Source organism: Nothobranchius furzeri, chromosome 7, assembly GCF_043380555.1.
Source record: "Nothobranchius furzeri strain GRZ-AD chromosome 7, NfurGRZ-RIMD1, whole genome shotgun sequence".
In the NCBI taxonomy this organism is placed as follows: domain Eukaryota; kingdom Metazoa; phylum Chordata; class Actinopteri; order Cyprinodontiformes; family Nothobranchiidae; genus Nothobranchius; species Nothobranchius furzeri.
The window spans coordinates 36310926-36330965 of NC_091747.1; the positions used below are offsets into that span (position 1 = coordinate 36310926).

Here is a 20040-nt window from a genome sequence, read left to right on the forward strand (position 1 = left end):
AACCTTCTAGAAGTTCCAAAGACTGATAAAAAAAAAAAGTCAAAGTGAATGCTCTTTTCAGGATATTTCACCCCAACTTTGGAATGAACTTCCTTACAATGTATTGACAGTCTGGACACCTTTAACCCACCCCACCCCCACATTGTTAATGATGTCAGATGGGCTTCAGGTGCTTTTTTATTTTCTATATTTTTTAGGAGAGCGCCACTTCACCCTTGCCAAGGGATAAACTATCAACCATCTTTAACCACCCCCTGTCCTGGAGGGGTCACCTGATAGGACAGTGGAAGGGTTTAAAAGCAGTTGAAGACCCTTGTATTTAAATATGCTTTTACTCAAACCTTTGTTTCCTTCATACATATTATGCCCCTCTCCGATTTAATTTTTTTATGGCTTCGACCTTTTATTTAATTCTGCTGTAATGCAAATCTTTTATGTTTTCTTCATCTGTATATTACATTTAACAATTTAAATAATCTTTCCTTTGTTTTATGATATTTTGTTTTATTCTCATGATCATTTTATGACTTTGTGATTTGTTTTGCTGTTCTTTGTGAAGCACTTTGTGATTTTTCTTTGTGTGGTAAGTACTATATACATAAACTTTGCTTACTATGATTGTGTCAGTTACACATTCAATGTAGTTCTTCTATTTAACCAATAGATGGCACTGCTGTTTTTTCTAATGTGACCTACATTCAGAAGAGAATATTACTACCAATGATTGAAATAGCTGGAATATAACATGATCTGTGTAAAAAAACAAAAACAAAAAAAAAACGTGCAAAAAACTATCATTTACAATTATTGACAAAAAATAAAACAATGAGTTGACAAGAATAAGTTTGCTTTAAATCTTGAAAATACAAAAGAAGTGCTGTTCGGCAACAGAGGAACTAACTCAGAACTACAAATTAGACTTGATGCGGTTAATGCAGACTGAGTTACTGGAATTAAAATATTTGGGTAAACAATTATGAACAAATTAGAGGGAGATCACATTGACATCGTATACAAACCAAACAATCAAAAGCTGTTGCTCATTTGAGTAAAAAGGTTATTTCTAATTTTCAGAAGGCTAAATTGTTTGTAACTGTATTTGGAGTGAATTTGTGAAATAATTTTAAAGTTGGGCTTAAAGGTTGTTCAAATATAGATTAGTTCTAAAACAAATATAAAGAAACATTTTTACGAAATCATTAGAAAAAGGTTTGTGAACTTCACTGGGCACATACAATGGATATTTGTGTACACTGGACAGCTCTCCAGTCAGTCACAAGGCCACATAGAGACAAATGAAACAAACAACCAGTCACACACAACAAAATAGATTCACCAGTTAACCTACACATTCATGTTTTTGGTCTCTGGAAGAAAACCCAGAGAAAACCCACACATCCAAATGGACAGTATGCTAACTATGCAGAAAGGCTGCAACTGGGATTTGGGCTGCAAATTGTGCCAAACCCTAATCCTGCACCACCATGTAGCCCTGGAAAAACTCAAACTCAGATATCGACCAATAGAATATTTATTGGTGGATTTGTTTTATTTAAACAACACTTTAACAAACCATTTTGTGGGATAGTGCTGAACATAAATGAGTTACTACAGCATCTAACATCTCTCTGGGACTACTAAAGTAATTTTATATTTGTAACTGAATGATTAAATAAATTCCATCCATTCTTTCGTCCATCTATTCTCTTCTGCTTTTGCGGAGTCAGGTTGCGGGGGTCCCAAGGGTGTAGAGCTCATCCAGCATTCCATGGCCAGGACAAAAACCACATTGCTCTTCCTGAATACAAGGATTGACTATCCTATGGACCCTCCTCTCCAAAACCACCAGGGAGGCTCAGGAGTGTGACCCCCCTGTAGCTGGAACACACCCTGTGGTCTCCCTTTTTACATAGGGGGACCACCACCCCAGTCTGCCAGTCCAGTGGATCTGCCCCCAATAACCATGCAAAATTGCACTGCCACGTCAACCAACACAGCCCTACAACATCCAGAGCATTAAGATAATCCAAGCAGATCTCATTCACCCCCGGGGCCTTGCCACCGAGGCGCTGTATGGCCACCTCAGAGACCTTGGCTCCAGAGATTGGAGAGCCCAACCCAAAGTCCCCAAACTCCGCTTCTTCACTGGAAGATGTGCTGGTGGGACTGAGAAGGTCTTTAGAGTTCTCCACCCTATGATCCATAATGTTCCGAGTCACGGTCAGCGACACACTGTCCACATTGTTAACAGTGTTGGTAGTGCACTGCTTTCCCCTCCTGACTTGCTGGATGGTGGGCCAGAATCTCCTTGAAGCTGTATGGAAGTCTTGTTCCATGGTCTCACCAAACTCCTCCCACACTTGAGTTTTTGCATCAATGACCACCTGAGCTGCATTCCGCTTGGACTGCAGGTTTGCATCAGCAGCTAACCTTCTCTTCACCGAGTGTCCAAGGCATGCAATGGCAGAATTTAATGTCTGGAACTCCTATGCTCAGAGCAAAAAGGCACCAGCCGTAACAGGCACCAATATGGGGGGGGGGGGGGGGGGGACAAAAAGTATACCCACCCCTGCTCGATGCTTCTCAATTGGAGCAACTCCAGAATGGTAGAAAATCCAACCCTTCTGGAGGAAACTGGGCTCCATGGTGAAAGAACAGCAATCAGATGCTTGCCAACATGCCGCAACTCCAGGTCTGGCTCCAGAGGGGGACCCCGGTGACCCACGTCCGGATGAGTGAACACTGTTTCCACAATTAAATTAAAAGACCATATAAATTATTTGGTGCAACTACCTCCAATTTAATGTTAAGTCAAACTGAAGCGTCTTATTGTCATGATCCTGTAGGTTGGTCTCCTCTTCAGCTGCAGACACAATAGTCTTTGGTGGGTATGGCTACCTCCTGATCAAGGTATTAAATGACATTCGTCTCAACACTGATTCGGGTACAGCATCTGTCCTGATGATACTTGACCTCAGTGCAGCTTTTGATACTGTGGACCATAACATACTTCTGGACAGACTCACAAACTGGGTGGGACTATCAGGCACAGTGCTATCAAAGACAGGGGCTATGTTGTCTCTGTTAGGGATTACCAATCAAAGCAGATCATCATGAAAGTTGGGGTCCCCCCAAGGCTCAATTCTAAAACCACAACTAATCTATATATGCTCCCCCTGCATGGGTCAGGTCATATTTAATAACAACATCACCTATCATAGCTATGCTGATGACACCCAGATCTACTTAGCCTTATCACCTAGTGACTGAAGTCCACTGGACTCCCTCTGTCAGTGCCTAGAACAAGTACAATGACTTTATGCAGTCAAACTTTCTTCAGCTAGACAAAGACAAGACTGAAGTTGTTGTCTTTGGCAGCAAGAAGGATAGAATGGATGTAATTGATCAGCTGGACTCCAGGGGAAAAAAGACAAAATTCCAGGTTAGGAATCTTGGTGTCATTGACTCCCACCTGAGCTTCTCTGGACATATTAAGGCTATAACTAAATCAGCGTTTTATCACCTTCATCAAATATCAAGAGTCAGAGGTCTCATGTCCAGACCAGACTTAGAAAAAAACATTCATGCTTTTATTTCTAGTCGGCTGGACTATTGCAGTGGTGTCCTAACTGGTCTTTCCAAAAGCTGTGAAGCAACTGCTTGTTCATAATGCTGCTGTCTTAACAAGAACAAAGAGAAGGGAGCACATCACTCCTGTTCTTAGATCCCTACACTGGTTACCAGTAAACTACAGAATATACTTCAAAGTGCTCCTACTATTTTATAAATCAATGGCATGGGACCAAAAATATGTCAGATCTCATTTCTGTATATACACCCAATAGGGCTTTGAGATTCCTTGGAAACAATCAGCTGGTAGAACCTCGGGTCTGAACAAAACATGGTGGAGATGCAATTAGTTACTATGCTGCTCACATATGGAATCAGCTTCCCCATGACCTCAGATCTGCCCCAACCCTAGTGTTGTTTGAAACAAAACTAAAAACCCTTATGTACTCATCAGCATTTTAAAAGTATTGTTTCTTATCATGCGTCATCTCCACTGTAATCTGCGCTTTAACTTTGTCTTCTCCTTTAGCTCTAAACTATCATTGTATTTTAATTTTTGTTTTATGTTGTTTTCATATCATGTCCTGATAATTGTAAAGCACATTGAATTGTTTGAAATGTGCTCTATAAATAAAGCTGCCTTGCCTTTAATCCTGACACTAAATACACCTGCTTAACCCTGTTTCACACACAATGCGGTATGGAGACAGTCCGGAAATTAGAAATTAGAAATCTGACACAAAATGTTTAAAAATATACCTGCAAAAATAATATTTCACTGTGAACTGATATTCCTAAAAAATAAAAAATAAAAAGGCAACACCGGTTTTATTTTGACATACACTGAACGCTCCTCGCTGAAACACGTCTCACTTCCTGTCTGGTTCATGACCATTTATATGTGACGTCTAGAAAGGATGGATCCCATTGGGAAACCTTCCAGAGCTCCGCATCAATATCCGTACCGCGCTGCAGCCGGTGAGAATGGATTCAAATTGAATTTGATTATTTTTGTTCATGTGGAAGCTGTATGGAAACCAGGCTGTGTCTGTTCCATATTCAGTGTGAATGAGGCTTTAGGCTCAGCTGCTGATTTGCTGATCCTTTTCACAGTGATCTCTGATAAGACAAATAACTCTTGTAATCCTGTTCTTTCCCCATCCCAGTTCATAGACTCTTTCAGCTCCCAAATTTTGAATTGTCAGAAGGAGCACCTGAATCTAACCACCAGGTCCTCCACCAATCACTCCTCTCCATGTCTTCATCAGTTAACTGAAGATGCCAATCTCCCAATGTTGGGCACATCTGTCTATAGTAACCTTACTAGATATGTTCACATGTAACTCTGATGAAGACACACTGAGTGTTGAAATTTTCTTTTTTAGTTGCATCTAAGTAGTTTTTGAACTCTCAACACACTATACCATAGATTTTTCTGGCACTCTACCCTATTCCTTGGATTTGCGTAATGCAGTCTTCCACAATTGTTTAAACACAATTTCTTGTACGTCTGACACAATGACTACAACGTGTAACTGATGCGCCAACTCCCAGGCTAAAGACCAGGCTAAAGACCAAAGGTGACAGATCATCTGCTGCTGTGGCCCCCAGACTCTGGAACTCTCTCCCCTTGAGCCTGAGATCAGTGGACTCAGTGGTCTCCTTTAAAAAGCAGCTGAAGACTCACTTGTTCAAGCTGGCTTTTGTATGACCTTCTTCAACCCCTCTCTCTTTATTCTGCTCTCCCCACCTATTCCACTTTCCTCAGCATCCACTGATTTCCCTCTTTCCTATTCACTCTCACTCTTTCTTAACATTTTTTAATCACAAGTGTCTATTTTTGCTCATTTTAAATATATTTTTAAACATTTTGTAAATGCTTTTTTATATTTTTACATTTTTTGTTTTTGTGAAGCGCCTCATGATTTTTATCTTGAGAGGTGCTATAGAAAAGATATTTTCTTCTTCTTCTACTTACTTCTTCTCTCCTGATGGTCCAGGCAGCGGTTCAGATCCGGTTCCGACCCAGAAACCAGCTGGCCTGCTGAGCCGCGCGTCTCTTCTGGTGGTTGGCTCAGATCCGGTTCCGACCCAGAAACCAGCTGGCCTGCTGAGCCACCCTTCTCTTCTGGTGGCCGGTTCTGACCTGGTTCTGAACTGAGTTCCAGAAATCCACACTTAATTTTTTAAACCCTGCCACAGGTCTCCAGCGTGGACCTCCCTGACCCGGTACCGACCAATGTGGGCTACAGAAGTCCGTCAGCTGCACAAAACGCCCTCAGGCACGGAAATGGAGGCATTGTTTCTCTTATCTGGAAATCCGTGGACTCGGTGTCCAGACAGGCTGGAGTTGGTGCAGCCTTCACAAACTGTAGTTTATCAAAATGAAAACAATCCAAAACTATTAAACACACACACTGACTGGATAACATGACCTCTCTACCCTAAAACTACCCACTCTCCACACTGAGCTGAGGCAGCGCCTAGCTTCTAACTCCCTTTGGTTATGTCAGAGTTTCAGATTTAGAAAAAAAAGAGCCTTTTTAGAAGCTTTGCTGAGAAAGGCCACTTTTTACTAGAAACGCTCTTCTGTTGTGTATTTTAAAACCAAATATCCACAATAAGCATTTCAAATAGTCTTTTTTGGACAGCATTTTATATAAATTAGAAAACAAATTAAACTGCCATTTGCTCTTTAACTGCAGAAGCACTTGGACCCGGACTGAGAGTGATCCCTGATAAAATAACAAAATAAGTTTATTTCCCGTGGAACAAAAACAGCCATGTGCTAAAATGAACAAACTCTGCTTTAAATCGATCTCTGTTGTCTCCACATTGCTGCACGCCTCCCGTTTGTGTTGTTTGACTTTTGTCTCCCTGCCCGTCCATCATACCACAAATTTAATAGTCAACAGCACAACAACAGCTGCATAATAGCTCTGACATGGTATGGCACTCTGACCTGCTTCAAATTGTGCATTTCCAACATATTTAAAAAAATAAACTTTGTACCACAACCCTAAACATCAGATTTTATTTAACTGATTATCTAATTATTACCACATAGCTGGAGACCCAGATGTGCTCACAGTTGATCTATTGAAAATAAACATTTACTTTCATGAGGGATATACGGGTATAAATGAACCAATATTAATCTTTGATCCTTCAGTTCATGAGGTCCCGATTCCAGCCAGCAGAGCCACCAGAAAGCACAGGTTACCAAGGAAGTATATAACCACCAGAACAACATCCACTTGGACCTGTCGGATAAAACATATTCAGTCACATGTTTTCATGGAATTGTGTTTGTTGCTGGTTGATCTTCTTTTTATAACTTTATTGCGTCTTACCCCTTCTGAATTCAGCATCGCAGCAGCAGGATCTGTAATCAAAAACAGAGCAGAGTCCAGATGACGGGTACAAAAAAAATCTAGAACTATGTACAGTCGGGGGTGGGGGGGTTGGGGGGGGGGGGGGGGGGGGGGCTTCTGCGGCGTGGCGTACCACTTCCGGGACGCACTTGAAAGTTGCCGCGTGTCACGGCTGGTTTGAAACACTCCATACAGTATTATGGATTCTATTTGAAGCAGCGACGTTCCGTTGCCATTCAGCACTGCTGATGCATTTAGTGTGAAACCGGGGTTACGGTAAAGGGTCAATAGACTACTTCTTCAGCTGGGCTAATTAAGGCTTGTTGATTAGACTGTGCACTGCTGCCACCTAGTGACTAGAGACTGGCAGGCTGCTATGCATGAAAAAAGATGCCAAACAATAATGGAACTTCCTGCCTTTCAAACACCCCTTGACAACCCCCACCCCAGGTGGGCATGTGACTGTCCTCAAAGTGGGTGAAGAATATGACCAGCTGGTCACCATCAGTTGAGAAGCTGCTGAGTATTTGATTGATCTGCTGGATCCTTTAGAACACCTGCTTGGAATGGTTGCTTTGGAAGCAGTCTTTTATCTTCCTGTAGATGATTTTAGTTTTTACAGAGGCCTCTCTTTAAATTATCTCTGGCAACACTATAAAGTGATTTTTCACATGCACCATAAGCAATCTTCCTCTTGAGTAACTTCTGCACTTTAATGTCATCCAGGTCACATTTGAGGCATCAATATACAAAAACAATGCAGAACATGACGGAGCCCAGAACAGCTATGGTGAACTGTTCTAGGCTTCTATGTTTGATGATGTTGCCTTAAAGCCATCCTGCAGGTTTTGGGAGGAATCTTTTGGGCAAGGTCAGGAGTTCTAGTTGTGGTACGGTAGAAACCATTTTCCTGGGAGGGCATGTATGTTGGCATCACAAATAGGGGCAAATAGACTGACTGGCCCAGGTGTGTTTAGAAGCCCTGATTTAGAGTCAGCATGATTAAAATCTTCTACAGCAATGTCAACAACCTAAGGATACACACACCGTTAACGATGTAACACTCCAGGGGCTGGGTTAGAATTTACGCAACAGTTACCATGACAGCAATGAACACTGAGGAAGGCGAGTGGGCCTGTGTTCAAAAGATCTGGAGAGCAGATACTGCTCACTCTTAGTGTTAGTACACTAGCTGTTGGACATAAACTCATAACCCTCCACCTCTGGTCTTACCATGGTTCCTTGTTCTGTGGCCTGTTAGCTCCATGGCTGTGTCTGGCATGGATGATTGCAGCCTGGACTCTGTGAAAAGCAGAATACACATGCCTTTGTTAGAATAGAGATATATTTGGCCTTTGTTACCATGGTGATGACATATGCCTCTGTTACGCTAGTGATACACTCAGCCTTTGCTTCCATGGTGATGACAAACACCTCTGTTACAATAGTGATGTCTCTAGCCTTTGTTACCATGGTGATTACACATGCCTCTGTTAGAATGGAGATGCCTTTGGCCTTTGTTACCATGGGGATGACAAACACCTCTGTTACAATGTTGACAACTTCAGCATCCTTCTAACTTCAGTCTATTAAAAAAACACTTCTTTGTTACAGTAGTGACGTCTCCAGCCTTTGTTACCATGGTGATGACAGATGCCTCTGTTAGAATAGTGATATATTTGGCCTTTATTACCATGGTGATGACATACGCCTCTGTTACACTAGTGATATCTTCAGCCTTTGTTTCCATGGTGATGACACATGCCTCTGTTACAATAGTGATATCTTCAGCCTTTGTTACCATGGTGATGACACATGCCTCTGTTACAATAGTGATATCTTCGGCCTTTGTTTCCATGGTTATGACATATTTCGCTGTTACAATAGTGATGTCTCCAGCCTTTATTACCAAGGTGATGACATATGCCTCTGTTACAATAGTGATATCTTCAGCCTTTGTTACCATGGTGATGACATATGCCTCTATTACATTAGTGATGTCTCCATCCTTTGTTTCCATGGTGATTACACATGCCTATGTTACAGTAAATACATCTCCAGCCTTTGATACCATGGTGATTACACATGCCTCTGTTAGAATAGTGATATATTTGGCCTTTGTTACCATGGTGATGACATATGCCTCTATTACATTAGTTATGTCTCCAGCCTTTGTTACCATGGTGATTACACATGCCTCTGTTAGAACAGCGATGTCTTTAGCCTTTGTTACCATGGGGATGACAAACACCTCTGTTATAATGTTGATAACTTCAGCATCCTTCTAACTTCAGTCTAAAAAAATGCTTCTTTGTTACAGTAGTGATGTCTCCAGCTTTTGTTACCATGGTGATGACATATTCCTCTCTTACAATAGTGATATCTTCAGCCTTTGTTACCATGGTGATGCACATGCCTCAGTTACAATACTGATGTCTCCAGCCTTTGTTACCATGGTGATTACACATGCCTATGTTAGAATAGTGAAATATTTGGCCTTTGTTATCATGGTGATGACACATGCCTCTGTTACAATAGTGATGTCTTCAGCCTTTGTTACCATGTTGATGACACATGCCTCTGTTACACTAGGGATGTCTCCAGCCTTTGTTACCATGGTGATGACACATGCCTATGTTACAGTCATGATGTCTCCAGCCTTTGTTACCATGTTGATAACACATGCCTCTGTTACAATAGTGATGTCTCCAGCCTTTGTTACCATGTTGATAACACATGCCTCTGTTACAATAGTGATATCTTCAGCCTTTGTTACCATGGTATTTACACATGCCTCTGTTACAATAGTGATATCTTCAGCCTTTGTTACCATGGTGATGACATACCGTATGCCTCTATTACATTAGTGATGTCTCCAGCCTTTGTTACCATGGTGATTACACATGCCTCTGTTAGAGCAGCGATGTCTTTGGCCTTTGTTACCATGGGGATGACAAACACCTCTGTTACAACGTTGACAACTTCAGCAACCTTCTAACTTCAGTCTAAAAAAACGCTTATTTGTTACAGTAGTGATGTCTCCAGCTTTTGTTACCATGGTGATGACATATTCCTCTCTTACAATAGTGATATCTTCAGCCTTTGTTACCATGGTGATGCACATGCCTCAGTTACAATACTGATGTCTCCAGCCTTTGTTACCATGGTGATTACACATGCCTATGTTAGAATAGTGAAATATTTGGCCTTTGTTACCATGGTGATGACATATGCCTCTGTTACACTAGTGATATATTCAGCCTTTGTTATCATGGTGATGACATATGCCTCTGTTACAATAGTGATGTCTTCAGCCTTTGTTACCATGTTGATGACACATGCCTCTGTTACAATAGGGATGCCTCCAGCCTTTGTTACCATGGTGATGACACATGCCTATGTTACATTCATGATGTCTCCAGCCTTTGTTACCATGTTGATAACACATGCCTCTGTTACAATAGTGATATCTTCAGCCTTTGTTACCATGGTATTTACAAATGCCTCTGTTACAATAGTAATATCTTCAGCCTTTGTTACCATGTTGATGACACATGCCTCTGTTACAATAGAGATGCCTCCAGCCTTTGTTACCAGGTGATGACACATGCCTCTGTTACAATAGTGATATCTTCAGCCTTTGTTACCAGGTGATGACACATGCCTATGTTACAGTAGTGACATCTCCAGCCTTTGTTACCATGGTAATTAAACGTGCCTCATATCTTCAGCCTTTGTTACCATGGTGATGACACATGCCTCTGTTACAATAGTGATGTATCCAGCCTTTGTTACCATGGTGATGACACATGCCTGTGTTACAGAAGTGATGTCTCCAGCCTTTGTTACCATGGTGATTACTCATGCCTCTGTTACACTAGTGATATATTTGGCCTTTGTTACCATGGTGATGACACATGCCTCTGTTACAGTAGTGATGTCTCCAGCCGTTGTTAAAATGGTGATGACACATGCCTTTGTTACAGTAGTGACATCTCCAGCCTTTGTTACCATGGTGATGCCATATGCCTCTGTTACAATAGTGATATATTCAGCCTTTCTTACCATGTTGATGACACATGCCTCTGTTTCAATAGGGATGTCTCCAGCCTTTGTTACCATGGTGATGACACATGCCTATGTTACAGTCAAGACGTCTCCAGCCTTTGTTACCATGTTGATAACACATGCCTCTGTTACAATAGTGATATCTTCAGCCTTTGTTACCATGGTATTTACACATGCCTCTGTTACAATAGTGATATCTTCAGCCTTTGTTACCAGGTGATGACACATGCCTCTGTTACAATAGTGATGTCTCCAGCCTTTGTTACCATGGTGATGACACATGCCTGTGTTACAGTAGTGACGTTTCCAGCCTTTGTTACCATGGTTATTAAACGTGCCTCATATCTTCAGCCTTTGTTACCATGGTGATGACACATGCCTCTGTTACAATTGTGATGTCTCCAGCTTTTGTTACCATGGTGATGACACATAACTGTGTTACAGAAGTGATGTCTCCAGCCTTTGTTACCATGGTGATTACACATGCCTCTGTTACACTAGTGATATATTTGTCCTTTGTTACCATGGTGATGACACATGCCTCTGTTACAGTATTGATGTCTCCAGCCGTTGTTACCATGGTGATGACACATGCCTATGTTACAGTAGTGACGTCTCCAGCCTTTGTTACCATGGTGATTACACATGACTGTTGGGATAGTGATATATTTGGCCTTTGTTACCATGGTGATGACATATGCCTCTGTTACAATAGTGATATCTTCAGCCTTTCTTACCATGTTGATGACACATGCCTCTGTTACAATAGGGATGTCTCCAGCCTTTGTTACCATGGTGATGACACATGCCTATGTTACAGTCATGACGTCTCCAGCCTTTGTTACCATGTTGATAACACATACCTCTGTTACAATAGTGATATCTTCAGCCTTTGTTACCATGGTATTTACACATGCCTCTGTTACAATAGTGATATCTTCAGCCTTTGTTACCATGTTGATGACACATGCCTCTGTTACAATAGGGATGTCTCCACCCTTTGTTACCAGGTGATTACACATGCCTCTGTTACACTAGTGATATATTTGGCCTTTGTTACCATGGTGATGACACATGCCTCTGTTACAGTATTGATGTCTCCAGCCGTTGTTACCATGGTGATGACACATGCCTTTGTTACAGTAGTGACATCTCCAGCCTTTGTTACCATGGTGATTACACATGACTGTTGGAATAGTGATATATTTGGCCTTTGTTACCATGGTGATGCCATATGCCTCTGTTACAATAGTGATATATTCAGCCTTTCTTACCATGTTGATGACACATGCCTCTGTTACAATAGGGATGTCTCCAGCCTTTGTTACCATGGTGATGACACATGCCTATGTTACAGTCAAGACGTCTCCAGCCTTTGTTACCATGTTGATAACACATGCCTCTGTTACAATAGTGATATCTTCAGCCTTTGTTACCATGGTATTTACACATGCCTCTGTTACAATAGTGATATCTTCAGCCTTTGTTACCAGGTGATGACACATGCCTCTGTTACAATAGTGATGTCTCCAGCCTTTGTTACCATGGTGATGACACATGCCTGTGTTACAGTAGTGACGTTTCCAGCCTTTGTTACCATGGTTATTAAACGTGCCTCATATCTTCAGCCTTTGTTACCATGGTGATGACACATGCCTCTGTTACAATTGTGATGTCTCCAGCTTTTGTTACCATGGTGATGACACATGCCTGTGTTACAGAAGTGATGTCTCCAGCCTTTGTTACCATGGTGATTACACATGCCTCTGTTACACTAGTGATATATTTGGCCTTTGTTACCATGGTGATGACACATGCCTCTGTTACAGTATTGATGTCTCCAGCCGTTGTTACCATGGTGATGACACATGCCTATGTTACAGTAGTGACATCTCCAGCCTTTGTTACCATGGTGATTACACATGACTGTTGGGATAGTGATATATTTGGCCTTTGTTACCATGGTGATGACATATGCCTCTGTTACAATAGTGATATCTTCAGCCTTTCTTACCATGTTGATGACACATGCCTCTGTTACAATAGGGATGTCTCCAGCCTTTGTTACCATGGTGATGACACATGCCTATGTTACAGTCATGACGTCTCCAGCCTTTGTTACCATGTTGATAACACATACCTCTGTTACAATAGTGATATCTTCAGCCTTTGTTACCATGGTATTTACACATGCCTCTGTTACAATAGTGATATCTTCAGCCTTTGTTACCATGTTGATGACACATGCCTCTGTTACAATAGGGATGTCTCCACCCTTTGTTACCAGGTGATGACACATGCCTCTGTTACAATAGTGATATCTTCAGCCTTTGTTACCATGTTGATGACACATGCCTCTGTTATAATAGGGATGTCTCCACCCTTTGTTACCAGGTGATGACACATGCCTCTGGTACAATAGTGATATCTTCGGCCTTTGTTTCCATGGTTATGACATATTTCGCTGTTACAATATTGATGTCTCCAGCCTTTGTTACCAAGGTGATGACACATGCCTATGTTACCGTAGTGACGTCTCCAGCCTTTGTTACCATGGTGATTACACATGTCTGTTACAGTAGTAACATCTCAATCCTTTGTTTCCATGGTGATTACACATGCCTATGTTACAGTAAATACATCTCCAGCCTTTGTTACCATGGTGATTACACATGCCTCTGTTAGAATAGTGATATATTTGGCCTTTTTACCATGGTGATGACATATGCCTCTATTACATTAGTGATGTCTCCAGCCTTTGTTACCATGGTGATTACAAATGCCTATGTTAGAATAGTGAAATATTTGGCCTTTGTTACCATGGTGATGACATATCCCTCTGTTACACTAGTGATATATTCAGCCTTTGTTATCATGGTGATGACACATGCCTCTGTTACAATAGTGATGTCTTCAGCCTTTGTTACCATGTTGATAACACATGCCTCTGTTACAATAGTGATACCTTCAGCCTTTGTTACCATGGTATTTACACATGCCTCTGTTACAATAGTGATATCTTCAGCCTTTGTTACCATGGTGATGACATATGCCTCTATTACATTAGTGATGTCTCCAGCCTTTGTTACCATGGTGATTACACATGCCTCTGTTAGAACCGCAATGTCTTTGGCCTTTGTTACCATGGGGATGACAAACACCTCTGTTACAATGTTGACAACTTCAGCATCCTTCTAACTTCAGTCTAAAAAAAATGCTTCTTTGTTACAGTAGTGATGTCTCCAGCTTTTGTTACCATGGTGATGACATATTCCTCTCTTACAATAGTGATATCTTCAGCCTTTGTTACCATGGTGATGCACATGCCTCAGTTACAATACTGATGTCTCCAGCCTTTGTTACCATGGTGATTACACATGCCAATGTTAGAATAGTGAAATATTTGGCCTTTGTTACCATGGTGATGACATATGCCTCTGTTACACTAGTGATATATTCAGCCTTTGTTATCATGGTGATGACACATGCCTCTGTTACAATAGTGATGTCTTCAGCCTTTGTTACCATGTTGATGACACATGCCTCTGTTACAATAGGGATGTCTCCAGCCATTGTTACCATGGTGATGACACATGCCTATGTTACAGTCATGATGTCTCCAGCCATTGTTACCATGTTGATAACATATGCCTCTGGTACAATAGTGATATCTTCAGCCTTTGTTTCCATGGTATTTACACATGCCTCTGTTACAATAGTGATATCTTCAGCCTTTGTTACCATGTTGATGACACATGCCTCTGTTACAATAGGGATGTCTCCAGCCTTTGTTACCAGGTGATGACACATGCCTCTGTTACAATAGTGATATCTTCAGCCTTTGTTACCAGGTGATGACACATGCCTATGTTACAGTAGTGACGTCTCCAGCATTTGTTACCATGGTATTTACACATGCCTCTGTTACAATAGTGATATCTTCAGCCTTTGTTACCAGGTGATGACACATGCCTATGTTACAGTAGTGACGTTTCCAGCCTTTGTTACCATGGTAATTAAACGTGCCTCATATCTTCAGCCTTTGTTACCATGGTGATGACACATGCCTCTGTTACAATAGTGATGTCTCCAGCCTTTGTTACCATGGTGATGACACATGCCTGTGTTACAGAAGTGATGTCTCCAGCCTTTGTTATCATGGTGATTACACATGCCTCTGTTACACTAGTGATATATTTGGCCTTTGTTACCATGGTGATGACACATGCCTCTGTTACAGTAGTGATGTCTCCAGCTGTTTTTACCATGGTGATGACACATGCCTTTGTTACAGTAGTGACATCTCCAGCCTTTGTTACCATGGTGATTACACATGACTGTTGGAATAGTGATATATTTGGCCTTTGTTACCATGGTGATGACATATGCCTCTATTACAATAGTGATATATTCAGCCTTTCTTACCATGTTGATGACACATGCCTCTGTTACAATAGGGATGTCTCCAGCCTTTGTTACCATGGTGATGACACATGCCTATGTTACAGTCATGACGTCTCCAGCCTTTGTTACCATGTTGATAACACATGCCTCTGTTACAATAGTGATATCTTCAGCCTTTGTTACCATGGTATTTACACATGCCTCTGTTACAATAGTGATATCTTCAGCCTTTGTTACCATGTTGATGACACATGCCTCTGTTACAATAGGGATGTCTCCAGCCTTTGTTACCAGGTGATGACACATGCCTCTGTTACAATAGTGATGTCTCCAGCCTTTGTTACCATGGTGATGACACATGCCTGTGTTACAGTAGTGACGTCTCCAGCCTTTGTTACCATGGTAATTAAACGTGCCTCATATCTTCAGCCTTTGTTACCATGGTGATGACACATGCCTCTGTTACAATAGTGATGTCTCCAGCCTTTGTTACCATGGTGATGACACATGCCTGTGTTACAGAAGTGATGTCTCTAGCCTTTGTTACCATGGTGATTACACATGCCTCTGTTACACTAGTGATATATTTGGCCTTTGTTACCATGGTGATGACACATGCCTCTGTTACAGTAGTGATGTCTCCAGCCGTTGTTACCATGGTGATGACACATGCCTATGTTACAGTAGTGACATCTCCAGCCTTTGTTACCATGGTGATTACACATGACTGTTGGAATAGTGATATATTTGGCCTTTGTTACCATGGTGATGACATATGCCTCTGTTACAATAGTGATATCTTCAGCCTTTCTTACCATGTTGATTACACATGCCTCTGTTACAATAGGGATGTCTCCAGCCTTTGTTACCATGGTGATGACACATGCCTATGTTACAGTCATGACGTCTCCAGCCTTTGTTACCATGTTGATGACACATGCCTCTGTTACAATAGGGATGTCTCCAGCCTTTGTTACCATGGTGATGACACATGCCTATGTTACAATAGGGATGTCTCCAGCCTTTGTTACCATGGTGATGACACATGCCTATGTTACAGTCATGACGTCTTCAGCCTTTGTTACCATGTTGATGACACATGCCTCTGTTACAATAGGGATGTCTCCAGCCTTTGTTACCATGGTGATGACACATGCCTATGTTACAGTCATGACGTCTCCAGCCTTTGTTACCATGTTGATAACACATGCCTCTGTTACAATAGTGATATCTAAGCCTTTGTTACCATGGTATTTACACATGCTTCTGTTACAATAGTGATATCTTCAGCCTTTGTTACCAAGTTGATGACACATGCCTCTGTTACAATAGGGATGTCTCCAGCCTTTGTTACCAGGTGATGACACATGCCTCTGTTACAATAGTGATATCTTCAGCCTTTGTTACCAGGTGATGACACATGCCTCTGTTACAATAGTGATATCTTCAGCCTTTGTTACCATGGTATTTACACATGCCTCTGTTACAATAGTAATATCTTCAGCCTTTGTTACCAGGTGATGACACATGCCTATGTTACAGTAGTGACGTGTCCAGCCTTTGTTACCATGGTAATTAAACGTGCCTCATATCTTCAGCCTTTGTTACCATGGTGATGACACATGCCTCTGTTACAATAGTGATGTCTCCAGCCTTTGTTACCATGGTGATGACACATGCCTGCGTTATCGAAGTGATGTCTCCAGCCTTTGTTACCATGGTGATTACACATGCCTCTGTTACACTAGTGATATATTTGGCCTTTGTTACCATGGTGATGACACATGCCTCTGTTACAGTAGTGATGTCTCCAGTCGTTGTTACCATGGTGATGACACATGCCTATGTTACAGTAGTGACATCTCCAGCCTTTGTTACCATGGTGATTACACATGACTGTTCGAATAGTGATATATTTGGCCTTTGTTACCATGGTGATGACATATGCCTCTGTTACAATAGTGATATCTTCAGCCTTTCTTACCATGTTGATGACACATGCCTCTGTTACAATAGGGATGTCTCCAGCCTTTGTTACCATGGTGATGACACATGCCTATGTTACAGTCATGACGTCTCCAGCCTTTGTTACCATGTTGATGACACATGCCTCTGTTACAATAGGGATGTCTCCAGCCTTTGTTACCATGGTGATGACACATGCCTATGTTACAATAGGGATGTCTCCAGCCTTTGTTACCATGGTGATGACACATGCCTATGTTACAGTCATGACGTCTTCAGCCTTTGTTACCATGTTGATGACACATGCCTCTGTTACAATAGGGATGTCTCCAGCCTTTGTTACCATGGTGATGACACATGCCTATGTTACAGTCATGACGTCTCCAGCCTGTGTTACCATGTTGATAACACATGCCTCTGTTACAATAGTGATATCTAAGCCTTTGTTACCATGGTATTTACACATGCCTCTGTTACAATAGTGATATCTTCAGCCTTTGTTACCAAGTTGATGACACATGCCTCTGTTACAATAGGGATGTCTCCAGCCTTTGTTACCAGGTGATGACACATGCCTCTGTTACAATAGTGATATCTTCAGCCTTTGTTACCATGGTATTTACACATGCCTCTGTTACAATAGTAATATCTTCAGCCTTTGTTACCAGGTGATGACACATGCCTATGTTACAGTAGTGACGTGTCCAGCCTTTGTTACCATGGTAATTAAACGTGCCTCATATCTTCAGCCTTTGTTACCATGGTGATGACACATGCCTCTGTTACAATAGTGATGTCTCCAGCCTTTGCTACCATGGTGAAGACACATGCCTGCGTTATCGAAGTGATGTCTCCAGCCTTTGTTACCATGGTGATTACACATGCCTCTGTTACACTAGTGATATATTTGGCCTTTGTTACCATGGTGATGACACATGCCTCTGTTACAGTAGTGATGTCTCCAGTCGTTGTTACCATGGTGATGACACATGCCTATGTTACAGTAGTGACATCTCCAGCCTTTGTTACCATGGTGATTACACATGACTGTTGGAATAGTGATATACTTGGCTTTGTTACCATGGTGATGACATATGCCTCTGTTACAATAGTGATATCTTCAGCCTTTCTTACCATGGCGATGACACATGCCTCTGTTACAATAGTGATATCTTCGTACTTTGTTTCCATGGTGATTACTTATTCCTCTGTTTCAATACTGATGTCTCCATCCTTAGTTACCATGGTGATGACACATTCCTCTGTTACAATAGTGATGTCTCCAGCCTTTGTTACCATGGTGATGACACATGCCTATGTTACAGTAGTGACATCTCCAGCCTTTGTTACCATGGTGATTACACATGACTGTTGGAATAGTGATATATTTGGCCTTTGTTACCATGGTGATGACATATGCCTCTGTTACAATAGTGATATCTTCAGCCTTTCTTCCCATGGTGATGACACATGCCTCTGTTACAATAGTGATATCTTCAGACTTTGTTTCCATGGTGATTACTCATTCCTCTGTTTCAATAGTGATGTCTCCAGCCTTAGTTACCTTGGTGGTGACACATTCCTCTGTTACAATAGTGATGTATCCAGCCTTTGTTACCATGGTGATGACACATGCCTATGTTAAAGTAGTGATGTCTCCAGCCTTTGTTACCATGGTGATTACACATGTCTCTGTTGGAATAGTGATATTTTTGGCCTTTGTTACCATGGTGATGACATATGCCTCTGTTACAGTAGTGATATATTCAGCTTCTGTTACCATGATGATTACACATGCCTCTGTTACAATAGTGATATCTTCGGCCTTTGTTTCCATGGTGATGACATACAATGTCACAGCTTCAGCTTCTGTTGCCAAAGTTATGAATTCAGTCTTTTTTACTCTGGAGATGATGTCAGCCTCTTTTATAATGCTCTTTTATAATGCTGACAAGTTCTTTTGCCATTTTTACGAGTTCACACATCATTTTCTTGCAGGTCATCCTAACTGGCAAAGCTCCGGCTTCAATGCACAGACCTTAATTTGTTTGAGAGACATCTTTGCATGCAGTTGGTGTTTTAGCTTCTATCACTTACACAACCTATTCATTCAAAAAACACCAATGTCAAGAGTGTGAGCCTTAATGAGCTGACTCAACAAACTCATTATAATATGTTTACTCTCAACAGTAAGTCTTTACCTGTTTGATGCTTCCATCTAATGAAGACCTCCAACATTGTGTAGGACAAAAGTTCCCAGGCAACAAAGCCACCCATCAGTTTCACCATCCACTGGCTTGTAGTGGTGTCAACTATCTGCAGGCCTGTAAATATGGCTGCCACTGTGTGGTTCCAGTCAAAAGGAGACATTTAAAATTTTACTGTTAGAGGATGTTTGTTATTTACATGTCTCTAAAAGAATAATAAAAACTAGAACTTACCAGCCAAACCTTTCACTGCCATTGCAATGAAAGAATGTGCAACATTGAATAGAAACCTCCTGTATCACACAGTTTAAAAAAACACAATTATTAACTCATTCACTGCCATTAACGACTAAAGTCATCATTTTAGATCCAACCGTTCACTGCCAGTGACGACTAAAGTCGTCATTTGCATTTTTTTTACTGTTTGAGCATCGGAACGAGCCCCCGCGCTG

General features: G+C 41.4%; 1 protein-coding gene across 1 annotated transcript in view; it reads right to left on the minus strand.

Moving 5' to 3' along the window:
• Positions 1-6563: 6563 nt before the first annotated feature.
• Positions 6564-20040, minus strand: part of zgc:163022 (putative ferric-chelate reductase 1) — a 37577-nt gene continuing 24100 nt past the window's right edge. Inside the window, exons 12-16 of the mRNA XM_070553049.1 lie at positions 19823-19881; positions 19583-19723; positions 8178-8246; positions 6924-6955; positions 6564-6833 (exon numbers count right to left, since the gene is read on the minus strand). Of these exons, the coding sequence (XP_070409150.1) occupies positions 6744-6833; positions 6924-6955; positions 8178-8246; positions 19583-19723; positions 19823-19881 (391 nt within the window). The 3' untranslated portion in view covers positions 6564-6743. The remainder of the gene's footprint in view (positions 6834-6923; positions 6956-8177; positions 8247-19582; positions 19724-19822; positions 19882-20040) is intronic.